This window comes from Cinclus cinclus, chromosome 2, assembly GCF_963662255.1.
Source record: "Cinclus cinclus chromosome 2, bCinCin1.1, whole genome shotgun sequence".
Classification (NCBI taxonomy): Eukaryota; Metazoa; Chordata; class Aves; order Passeriformes; family Cinclidae; genus Cinclus; species Cinclus cinclus.
The window spans coordinates 97,801,760-97,814,348 of NC_085047.1; the positions used below are offsets into that span (position 1 = coordinate 97,801,760).

Here is a 12,589-nt window from a genome sequence, read left to right on the forward strand (position 1 = left end):
AAAGTGGTATGTTACTTCCTTTGATATATTCATAGCACCCTGATGTATCTTGCATTTCTACCTTCTATTGGTAATTTCTGTGTCATCAGAAAACATAGGGCAAGGGAGAAAGCTGAGGATTTGGTCATTGAGGCTTTTGTTAGGCAAATACAGTTATCATTGGTTCTCTTATCATACAAATGAAAAGCAGTATTTTAGAATCCATTCAATAAATCCTTTGTTCTTTATGACTATTTGAAACCTTATAAAGGCTGGCAGAAGCTGCAGAAATTCAAGTAATAAAATTATGACAATATTTTAAGAAGAGCAAAAGTACAAAACTCCAGCTGAGTTTTGAACAAGCTTCAGATTTCAGAGAGAGGGAGGATATAAAAGAAATTGAGATAAATTTGACCAATATGACAAAAAAATAATTCCTTTATTGCTCTGGCTGTTCAAACTTATGTGTAGGAAGAACTTAACTTTGTGGACTCTTAGTAACATTGATAACATCAAAAGATAAAAGGCAAAAAAAGGTGTCATTCAAGATAAGGAAGTCTGATTTCTGAACTGTCAGCCACAAACTGAGGAACTGCTTGACAACTGTGTCAGACTATCAGGTTCTAAGCATTAGCTAGAAACTTCTTCTTTACTAAGGTCTCTCTTAATCAGGACTGTGAAAGCTTTCAGATATTCCTTCTTTAGGCAACTGCTTTCCCAAGAGCTGCATGTCCACATCTTCCACTGATGTAATTACAATAGCAGAGTTTGACAGTTTTCAATGGCTGCCAGCTCCTGGGTCTAGATTTTCCAGTTTTAAAATCTGTGCTCAGACTTCTTCATCATGCTTCAGTACTGAATTTTTAAGACCAATTCTAAAAGCCAGAACAGTGATGTAAATCTTGAATTTCTATAGACAAAAATGTTCAAGTTGAAGAATTAATGTTTGCCAGTTGAAAAAGCAGGGATATAAACAGAGAAGGCATTTTTGGAAGCAGTATTTGCTCTTCTCATTAGTGATGCGAGCTATTTTATTTTCGGTGTGCATACTTTGGGATACACTAAAGTTTAAATCATTATTCTTGATCTTCCTTTATCACACTTACAGAAAACAAATTGCATACTGCAGCTCCTTAAAAATTCTGTCTATATGCTACTGAATATACATTGCTGTGAGGACAACCTGATGTATGTCACACAAACATAACTGAAGACTTTGTCTCAGATTCCAAGAACTGGAGAAAGGTCATGGAAAAAACTATTTCTTCTTGTCTATATGATAGAAAATAATTGTAGAAGAAATCTGACTGAGGATTTGCAAGTCATTAGAGGTCTTAAATAACTTGAGGCACTACCTAGGTTTGGTATAAGGTTTGTATTTTGCAGGATTCTCATAAAAGGATGTATAAGTTTGAGTACCCCCTGCACTATTCCTTCAGTCCCTTAATCACAAGGGAGCAACAATCATCTAATAAGAAATATTTTTCTTATTTCTAGATGTCCTCGAATCTGCTGCTGGGATTGACGACTTCAATCCCGAATTTAAAGTTTCCTTTAGGTATTGAAGAAACATCCTGTAGCTAATCCTGGAAGTAACGTAGAAAAAAAAAAAACAAACCAAAAAAGGTTTAGTTCAAGGCAGGAGAGTTTTATGAGAAATAAGCCAACTGAAACAGGAGGTAAAGGAACAGACAACATAATCAGAATATCCCAATGGTCAGTTTCAGAAAGCAAAATATGTGACCTGCTACATCAATATACAAAACCTTAAAATCCCACTGCATATACCAGGCACCTCCATGAGACAGTTTGTCACATGAAAAGTACCTATAGGTTCACTAGTCTTTCAGAAACAAAAACAGATTATTTCCCTCTGTCTTAGACCAAGCAGTATTTTGCCTTCTTTGCAGTGAAATGCCAAGAATTGTGTGCTAGCACACAGGTACTCCAGGCCAAGTCTGGTCCTGATTGAAGACACTGAAACCTCCTATAAAGTGATTCAATTAAACCGTGAGAATTCAAAAAAATAAGTATTTCACTCCCAATCTCACCACTAACTCAGTGAAGACATCAGGCAAACCCAAACCCTGCATTTATTTCCCGTCCATAAGATTTGCCTTCATATTAGCAGTTCGAGTCCTGCCTCGCACTCTGCCAGCAAACTTTTTAAAAATCTGTAACTCCAAATCCCTTCTCTATGGGAATTCTTTGGTGAAGGTTACACCTGTGCTCCCACCGGTCCTTGCCGGCGGCCGGCCCGCCCAGTCCGTTGAGGCGCCGGGCGGGGCCGGGCCGGGGCTGCCGCTGGAGGGGCCGGGCGGGAGAGCGCGGCCCGGCCCCCGCGGGCCCCTCCCGCCCCACAGGTGGGGGAGGCAGCGAGGGCCGGGAGGAAAGCTCCTCCTTCCCTCGGCTCCCGCCGCGGCTGCCCCCTGACCCGCCCCCACATGGCCCGGGTTCCCCTTCCCGAAGACCGCAGCGCGGCTGCAAGAGCCAGCGAGAGCCGTCCCCGTCTGCGCTCCCCACCCCGGCCCCCCGCCGCCTGGCACGGCGAAGGCGGAGCGTCCGTGCCCGGGGGGCGGTCATAGCCGCCGGCTGCCCTTTCACCCCTCCCTCCACCTGCTCTCCGCTTTTGTTTGGGAACGGGGGTGGAGGGGAGGCGCGGCCGTCTCTGCGTGTGGTGGGGCGGGGGTGGCACGGGTACAGCCTCGGGCCCGGCCCCCGGGTGACTCGGGGCTCACGGACCTTGTCGCCGCTGCCTTTGTCTGGCGGCCGGCCCGGGGCTGCTCCCCTCTCCCCCCTCCTTCTCGGCCGGGGGATCGCGCTGCGGAGCTGCCGCTCTCTGGGAGGGGCGAGCGGCTGCCCCGTTGGTGAAACGCGGGTTTCGCCCTCTTTCCTAGGCGAGGGGGAGGCGGGGGCGCCTGTGCCCGCCGCGCTCCTCCCAACACCCCGCGTTGCTGGGCGGCATTTGCCCCGCCGCCAAGTTGCCACAAGTTGGTGCCGCTCCCCCTCCCCGCCGCCGAGCTCCGGCCTCGGCGTGAGACAATACCGCGGGCGGCGGGGGAGGAGGAAGAGGAGGGGGCGGGCGGAGCAGCCCTCTCTCGCCGCCGATGGGGCCGGGCCGGCCGGCGCTGCGGGGCGGGTAGGTGGCTCCTCGGGCGGCCGCCGGCTGGCGCGCACCGGGGAGCGGCCGGCAGAGGCGAGCAAGCCCCGGCGGCGACGGGCGCTCCATGGAGGACGTAGGGCTGCGGGGCGGGCGGGAGCGGCTGGCCGTCGGCGACCCTCGGCTCGGCGCCGGGCTGGTGGAACCGGGGCCCGTGACGGTGATGGTGGAGCAGCGGGCAGCTGAGGGTTACAAGCTGGTGGAGGTGCAGCTGACCGGCGGGGCTCCCTGGGGCTTCACCTTGAAGGGCGGACGGGAGCACGGGGAGCCCCTCATCATCACCAAGGTGAGCGGCGGCGGAGCTGGGGGAGGTGGGTCCGGCCGGCTCCATTTTGCCATGCCCGCGGTGGTGACGGTCCGGGGCGCGGGTACCGCCGGGCCGGGGGTGCTGCAGGGCCCCACGGCCGCCGCCAGCGCCCGGGGAACGGTGCCGGAGGGTGCGGGGCTCATCCCTGCACCTCCGGGGCAACAGGTTGCTGGGCGCAGGCAGCGTGGCTGCTCCGAGCTGCCGCTTCTGGCCGCTCGTACGCCCCAGTAAGAAGCCGGCGCCGTCGTTGCCGGCGGTGGTAACCGGCTGGGGGACACGAAACCCTCTGCTGGGCTGTTCCCTCCTCTTTCCCCTCCGGGCTCCTGACGCAGGACGGTATGGGCACTGAAACTCGCGGCTCCGAGGCTGAGTTTTCTCCGCTGCCATTGCACTTGCAAATTCTAAGTAATTAGGAGAGCCTTTTGTTTGTCCCTGCTTTAAACAAAAAAAGTCTAGTGACCAAATCCATGCACCAAAGACGGGGGAGGGAGACGTGCCTGAGTATATGTGCACTTTCTGGTGGTTGACTTATTTTTTTCTCTTTTGGTGGGTTTTTTTTTGTTTTGTTTTTTTTTTTTTTTTTGGGGGGGGGGGTGGTATTGTTTTGGTTTGATTTTGTTTTGGCCTTGTATACTCATATCTTTAATCTCAATGTACTGGACGCGAGTTAAAGAAATGCTTCACGTTTTGTAGAAAACTTTTCATCTGGATGTGTTTTGACTTAACAGCCCCATTCTCAATAATTGTTAGTTTTTGCAGTTAAGACAGCTTTCATGTTGCACAGTGAAAGCACATTAAAATAAATCCGTATGTTGTAGTGAAAAAATAAATCAAATTAGCAAAGCACATTTTGCTCAGTATCTGTCAGAAAGTTATATATATACTTTTGCCTACAAGTCCTCCAGACTCTGCCTGTTCCCGTTTTAAAAGTGCCAGTGTCAGAGGTCAGCGAGTCCTGTTTTATCCACAGCAGAAATTATGCTAATCTTTTTTTCATTTGTTTTTTTTAATGAGTTTTCTTGTTGGTTCCCTTCTCCCACCCTTGAAATAACTGTGTTATGAACTTTCCAAGTGAGGACTTTTCAAACCATCTGTTTCTACATCACTTCCCTAGTGCTGTTTTTCAAGGAACAGCAGTCATGGCAGATATATAGGCTGAAAAATGACTGCAGGACTGTTGGCCGCTTACCAGTGTCCTGACTTAGAGAATAGCAAACCTGTGAGCATTTGAAGAAAGGAGAAAAGAGCTATTTTACTGTGTATGTACCAGCTATTAAGTGCCAATTCAAATAATTCCACCTTTCTGGTAATGGCTAATAAGCGCTACATCTAAAGACTGATCAGTGATACTTACTCATAATGTTACCTAGGTGTTAAGTAACAGGCGTAAGTATTTGTGGCATGAGGATGTGGCTATGGTATGTGGAGAGAAGTGTCTGTGCCTGGGAACCTTTTTAACTGGCTCTGTTGCAAGGGAATCATTAAGTGGAACCATTTAAGTAGAAGAGCAGTCTGGGTTGGTTTGTACAGAACTAGGAATAAGAGAGAACCTGGATCCTTTGGTTTAAATTTTGGCGTATATTTTTATTTGCTGTTGTTGGATACAGTGGTATAGAACTAGTTTTGAAACCAGGGACTGAAACCTGTGTGCCCAGAACTACAGTTCTTTATCTGCAAAATTTTTTCATCTGGATTTGGCCCACCCATCATGATGCTTCGGTTTCTTGCTGTGTTGCTTCTAGTGGTGGGAAGAATAATTTAATACAGAGTGGTTAAAACAGTCCCTCCTTGCAGGAGATGTCAGATTTGTCTCCTCTCAGATGAAGAGAACTTTGGACTTGAGTTACCCTATTCCAGTGTGGGGATCATTGGGTTGCCGTGGATGAGGAGATGCCATTTCACCAGTGCTTCTCTCTGTGGCATGTTTCCTTCCTTCTCAGATAGCTGGTCAGTTGGAGACCCAGGGAAACCCAGTGGACTAAATCCTTCAGGACACCTGTGAAAAAACTTCCGGTTTTGTGGATTCAAACTGTGCTTAAGCATTAGCTGGCTATGAAGCTCTGTCTCACTCTAGTCCAGAGCATCTCTGGGGTAGTAAGGGTGGATGACGACAACTGCCAACTCTGAGAGGAATGTGACAAGGTGTGAATGGAGTCTCAGATAGCAGCTGCTTAAGGGGGATTTCTAAAATTTGGCCTGTCTCTGCTTTTACAGTCTCAAAAGCAAGATCAGCCTTTGAAAAAAAGTTGCACCTTTATGTAAATGCTGGGATGTCTGTGTTTGTAAATATTTCCTGCTTTCGTTGGTATATATGGTACAACTGCCGGAGAAGTAGCACCAAAAAATACTTCAGTTGAAAAATTCATGAGCAAGTATATGGTGTTCACTTTTCAGCACTTTCTGTGTAATACACTTCTCTGTTTCTCTGGTTGTGTAGCTATTTCACTTGCTGATAGGAAGTGAAATTTTTTATTACAGATATCATAGGGAGAGTCTAGAGCAAATACTGGCTGTAAATATTATTTGGGAATTCTTTAGCTTGAAATGAAATAAATTAGAACAAGAGTGTCTTTTGATTCACCAACTTGCCAATAATCAGAGAAAGGCATGCTAAGGAGGAGAAAATGTGTCCAGCCTTGCCAAGAGTGTAAGCATGTGCTCAGCTGCTGGAGTTTTGTCTCTGCTTATTGCAGCAGGGTTGCACTGGATGACCTTTAAAGGTCCCTTCCAACCCAAACGATTCCATGATTGATGTTTTGAGGGAAGTGCTTGCCCCGGGAGAGGTCAGTGTTCAGTCACACTGCCGGTGCCCAGCAGTGGGCCCAGTGCTTTCTGGGTGGGCAGGTTTCCCCATTTCACAGCAGCATTTCTTTCTTTACCTGAAACAAGACTTGGAGAAATAGTCCAGAAATAGAACCAGGTAGGCAGAGTATCAAGTTCACCTGCCAGGTGAAGCTTTTTTTTTTTCCTTGCCCTTTTTGTTATTGCTGCAATAGGTACAGAGGAAAATGGTGCATGATACAGCTTGCTCCATCTTTAAACAGAGCTGGTCGTCTGAAACTACCCCACCCAAGTGCAAATGATGTTGCTAATCTTTAAGAAAAAAGTCTTTTAGCGTTGTCACTGTGTTGCATGCCATTATTTTTTAATGTCCCTTTAAAAAAATGCCTTACATTTTTTCTGATCTCTCCATGTGTGTGTGATAACATTCAAAAAAAATTGCCCAAAGGCAGCTTGTTCTTGCCTAATTTGACATCTTGGAAGAAAGGACTTGCTTTTTATAGCAACATGCATATTTCACCAAAAGGTGAAATGAGAACTTTGAGGACAGTAATTAGAAGTCTCATGAACCTCAGTTTGTATTTTCCTCTTTTTTTAAAGAATCAACATCTGAGGAGGGAGATCTTATTGGAAATAATGGAAATGAAAACTTGAGAGTGCTCAAGTGTGAATCTTGTGAAAATCCATAGCTGCATGATCTTGATTACTTTTACTTTAAAAGTGTTCTTATCGGAGATGCCGAACTTGCAGTGTCAATCATACTATTGATTGTGGGTGGTGGAGAGAAAGCAATTTCACTTCCTGTACTAACAGTATCCTTAGGAACTTTGAAGTTGTTCTGCAGCCAGCTTTATCCATATTACATTAATAAATATGAGAACATTCTAGTTCCATGCATTTCAAGAAAGACTGATGTGTCATTTAAGTAAATTTCTCTTTAGTATCATCTTTACAAGAGCCTACAGCTATATGTCCTCAAGCTATGATGTCATTGCAGTCTAATCAAGGCTGAGCTTGGCTGGTATTTCAGCAAGATTTCCAAGTGAAACCTGGACTGCTGCAAGAAGTTTTGTTGATTTAGTAGATAGAGTTCTTGCCTCCTGAATCAGTGCTGAATTGATGCCCCAGCTGGAGGTGCTGTCTTTTAAAAAGAGAGTGTATGAGAGACTCAGAACTTTTCTTTATTCCACTGTACTTTCCTAATGTGCTCACTGTGGTTAGGTGTGAATTGTAATTTATTTAACCTAGCAGTCATTTAAATTGTATAAAGAAAAGCTTCTCTATTAATTGTCTGCAAGGCTTCTCCATGTGACTTGTATTAATTTGTTGTTTCAGTAGTAAGTGATACTGTTTTAGTTAGGTATTTTTTTATTCTTTGGCCTTAAACGTGTAACTAAAAGCAATAACTTGCATTGCCATCCTGGAACAATATTTAGGTTGGGAAAAAGCTTTATTGATGCTGTATACAAATAAATAAATAAAATAAATACTTAAACACAATTACCAGTTTCTTCCCTCAGGTTAGGTGTTTGAGGTGAGCTGCGTTCGTAGACATTAACAATTCTTAAACTTAGTGGTGGTGTTTGATGTCCAGAAAACCATAATTTAGTAGTAATGCTGTGAAATTCCTGACTGCTTCAATTTAATTGCAGCCATTTGTGTAAATAGCTGATTTATAAGTTCATAGGAGGTATTGTATTGTGGCTGAAAAGGAATTCTAATCTAGGTCTCCATATCCCAAAAAATTTCGTTCACTTCCTTCAGTTCTAGAAAGATAATACATGGAGGATTATTCATTCTGTTTTGTCTTCTATTTATTTTCTCTTGGTCATCAAACCCAGGTAGAATTACTGACCTATATGGGTCAGAATTTTAACAAGTCTATTAATGAACAATTTTGGAAGAATGTATCAGATCATGTTCTGTTTCTTTTGAAACCTTTATTCAACTTCTTATCTTGCAAGACTGGCTTATGGTCTGAGCCAGACTTTTCTGTGTTGCTCAGTTTGATAGTTGAGAAATATTAGGAAATGTGTATACATTAAAATGAATGTTTTAGGCTTGAAATAGTATCATGTAACTATTTATATTTTTTCTCCTGCCAAATATGTTAAAAATTGTGCCTTTTCCAATGCTATAGAACCTGGTCTGAGTGGTGTTTTCCTGGGAATCTGGTTGTTAGATTTCAGGTTCCTATTACTGGATGAGAGGAGTTGGCTTGCTTTGATGCAGGAAGATCTTATTGCTTTTAATTTGGTAAGCTAGTTGATGAAGGGAATGCTCTCAATTTTAGTTCTTTAATGGCTGGTGAATGACCTCTTTATTATGACTGTTAATTTACTGGCAGAATGGAGCCCACCACCCTCATATATGGTGTAAATTATTTGTCTGCAGAAGCCTGAAGCTTGGGAGGTTGGGTTTGCAGGGTTGTGGTTTTGGTTTGTTCGGTTTTTGTTTTGTTTTGTTTTTGCAAGGACTTTTAACAGTTGAAATGGCACCAGTTTTGGAAGTTGCATTTGAAAGTTATGTTGGATATTGCCACATGTGATCCAAAAACTGTAAGGAGTTGAAATGAAAGGATGATTTAAAGGCTTGTGACTTCAGAAGTCTCAAGTCAGTTGAGTTAGATACTTAGCAGCCAACAGTGCGAGAGTGGGGTTTAATGATTTGTGCTTGCAGTACTGAAATTGCAGTCTTCCTTTGTGCATTTCACACTACATTTCAGGAGAAAAATCTTCCAGAGGACTCAGAGTGCTCTATTTAAAACCAGAATTAAAAGCTTCCTTATACCAAGCAAACTTCTAACTTTTAAAGGTACTGATTGCTTCCAACTTGTTGGTTTTCTCTCCTCTGCATTTCCCTCTTTCAGCTACTTGGGCAAAAACTTATCAAATTTATAATGATTTTTTAGTTTGAAAGAAAACACAAAATTATTCATGTCTGTGGAGTCCTCCAGAGGAATTGTGTATTTTGTGGGAATAATTACTGCAACAGGAGTGAGACAGCTGGATTGACTGAATGTTTGGTCTGTTTAAAGGACAGTTTAAACTTCTCTGGTTGTTAGCTCATATATATGTTAATTTGTACCTTTTTCGTATGAATTTTTTATGCTATCGTAGACATAAGCATGGAAGTAAGAGATCTGCAAGTCACCTCTAGTTACTGCTTGCTGTTGTCAGAGTTTTGCCAGTAATGCAATTTATTATCTAGGTATCTATCGTGTTTATGGTTTTGCTTGTTTCTTTCTTAGAGGAAAACCAGTGTGGGTATGTGTGGTGTTTATGCATATGCTACATATGCTTTACTCAGTTACTCAATAGACTGTACTTATTTTTATCTGCAGACCTTGATTCATTGTATGTTCTCCTGCTTAATGAGTATTTAAAGTATGGGAATGTGGAAAGAATAAGGTAAATGGGAATTGAAACGTGGCTGTGAATAGATTAGAGGAAACAACTGTTTAGTAGTAACAAAGTCAGTATTTTATTACATGTGAGCTTCTTTCTTCTCAAGAAAAGCTATTTGTATTTAGTCTTCCTATGCATTTGTAATCTAAACATAGCATACCTAATATGTATGTGGATCAAATTCTGTGGGTCAGTTTATTGTAGAAGTTTAAGACATGTAATAGATACTAAGGAGATTTTTTACTTGCTGTGCATTTAAGAGCTACCGTGCATGAAGATTTTCATAGGTAAAGTAAAAATTAATGCCGTTATACTGAGACTTCATTTATTCTATGAGGACTTACTTTCAGCTGTCTATTCTGAACCTATTTGGTATTGATGCCTCTCTGTAAAACTTAACATAATTCTGGCCTTTTGGGTTTGGGCTTGTTTTTTGTTTGGAGTTTTTTGGGGGTGTGTGTGTTCGCTTATCTTAAATAAGAAACAATCTCAGAAGCTTTCTAATTCCACATAACATAATATTTTCAGTTTCTTAAAGGTTATGCAGGAGGTATGCTCTGCTCTCCTTATCCCTTCATGCCCTCTCCAAGAATATTATCACTACTCTGGGGGGAATTATTGGGAGTTTTAATTCTTATACTACTTCTAACTTCACAGATATGGTCATATACAAGCAAGACAGAATGTAAGTTTATGGACTGGGTAATTGAATGTTTTGTGTTTAAATGCACTCATTTAGTGACAGGAATAGTCTACAAAGTTTTGAACTGTAATCAGTTTTCAAAAATCAACTTGATGGACTTCTGCATGTGTTTATACCCTCTGTATACATTTTGCTGAGCAGCAGACTTCCACTGGTGTTCATCTGGGTTTAAGATGAATGTTAAATAGAAGGAGATAGTTTTGAAAACTGTTTTGTAGCATTTAAATTAGGCAGGACTTAAGTGCTCTGAATTGCTTTCTGGAGGTGCCTGCCACTTGCTGTCAACTGTGTGAGAAGCTGAGGAAACCCCTGTTTCTTCCGTGGGTACCTGTGGTAAGGTGAAATATTACTGAGAGAGATTGCAGTGCATGTGTACCGATGCGTAAAGTATTTTTTTTTAAAAAATATTTCTCTGATTGTTTCTGAGCATAGCTTTTCAGTTTGATTTATCAAGCTGATCAGAGGGGACTTGTTACCTACCAAGGACAACAACATTTATGAACTTACGAGAGAACTTCCTTCCCCTCTCCATAAATTAATACAGTATTAGTGTTCAGTCTCTGTTTAATTCAGGGCATTTTTGGTAAGCACAGATCTCTTACTGCAAATAAGAGAATGGTGTCTGCCTCATAACAATTTTTTGGTTTTTTTTTAGTGGCCTTTGTGCATGTCTGAAGGTCATTGTGGTGTGCTGGACTCCTCCAGGCAGAAAGAGCCAACTTGCTGGTAAATGCTGCAAATGCAGCAAATTTTAGCTTTGAGAAACCGAGTAACTTTTGTCAGGTACACAATTCTTGGGTTGATTCTTAGAGTAGAAACAGGTGGAATTGAGTGTTTAACGATAGAAAAGAGGCTATTTCAAAGTTCTTCCAAACCCTGATGAAATGCCAAAATCTCCTGAAAGCTTTGAGCAGTTAAATCAAAAGCTCAGTAGCATTGGCACTGAGGGGAGCGCCTCACATTCTGTCCCTGTACTTCTCTTGCCTCACCCTGTATAGAAAGGAACACTTTCCCTCTGCCACCAGCCCTGCTTTCTCACCATTTAAATCTGTCCATTTGTAATTGTTAGATTCCTTGAAATGTTTAAATTCTGCTTACTTACTTAGAAACATCTCTTGATATATGAGCTAGGAAATGTGTTGTCGCATCTCTTAGATACCAGTTTTCTGGAGAACTGTACTGAGTAATGAGGATTTTTTTTTTTTTTCAAGGTGTAGAGTGGCCTGTTTTTCAAGAGGGTACAAAACCTTCTGGAACCAATCTCAGTGTCTGAAAGCTAGAAATGGGTAACATGGTAGGGAAATCTACTTCAGTGCTTGAGAGGCTGTATCCCTTTGAATAGCTAGTACAGTTTATCCATTCTTGCAGTCATTTCTCCAGCTGAATGTCCATTCAGAAAGAAAATGGATCATGATTGAGGGTGTTCTTGCTATTGTGACTGTAAGTGGCTTTATTGGATCTTTTCTTTGCTCAAGGCTCTTTACTGCTTTGTCCATCATGTTTTTAAGTTCTAGATCATTTCTGTACTCACAGTGCAGAAAATACTCTAGACTTTTGCTGTGCATTTATGTCATATACCGCAACAGGGTGCTTAATGTTCTGGCAATAGCAGAGAGGCATCTCTGAGAGTTATCTTTGAGCAGTTTGGCAGAGAGTCTGAAAATGCTTTTGGTGATGTGCAAAGGTGAATTCAATCTGGTTTTGTGGAAACTGTAGAATAACCTACTGAAACTAAGCTTTTTTAAAATAATGGAAATGCATGAACTTCATTCTAAGTTGATTATTTTTTTTTTTGTTTTTCTTTTAATGGAAAAAGATCCATGTATTAGTGAAACTTACTTGAAAAAATATCCGGAGCCTTTTAAAGTGGCCAAACTTTTTAATTTTAGAGTAACAAGTTCTTCATCCTCAGTCCTTCTAGTATATTCTTTCTGTAAAGGACTTTCAGACAAGTCTGGATAGCTGAAGGTGGGAGGGGACTGTCAATGGGGAGCATGAAAGTACAGTAAATTTGTTTAGAAGTGATGCACAGGTACCTACTGCTGTACTCAAAATTGCAGTTTCAATACTTTTCCTCTTCAGTAAAATATGTGCTTCTTCTCAAAAAACCTTCACAGAGCTATACAGATTATTTTGGACTTTTTTTTTGGACTTTTTTCTCTCTCGAGATAAAATATACTTTGCTACACAGTTGCTTTGAAAGCTTTCAACATAAATTATGAAATAAAGCAGTGTCTCTGTTTCCCAAATAC

At 42.3% G+C, this 12,589-nt stretch overlaps 1 protein-coding gene across 4 annotated transcripts in view; it reads left to right on the top strand.

Annotated features, from left to right (window-relative positions):
- The first annotated feature begins 3,206 nt into the window (after nucleotides 1-3,206).
- Nucleotides 3,207-12,589, top strand: part of SHROOM2 (shroom family member 2) — a 116,434-nt gene continuing 107,051 nt past the window's right edge. For 3 of the 4 annotated variants that reach the window (XM_062488014.1, XM_062488015.1, XM_062488016.1), the window contains exon 1: nucleotides 3,207-3,425. In XM_062488014.1, the coding sequence (XP_062343998.1) occupies nucleotides 3,207-3,425 (219 nt within the window). The remainder of the gene's footprint in view (nucleotides 3,426-12,589) is intronic. The other variant, XM_062488017.1, reaches the window with a different exon arrangement.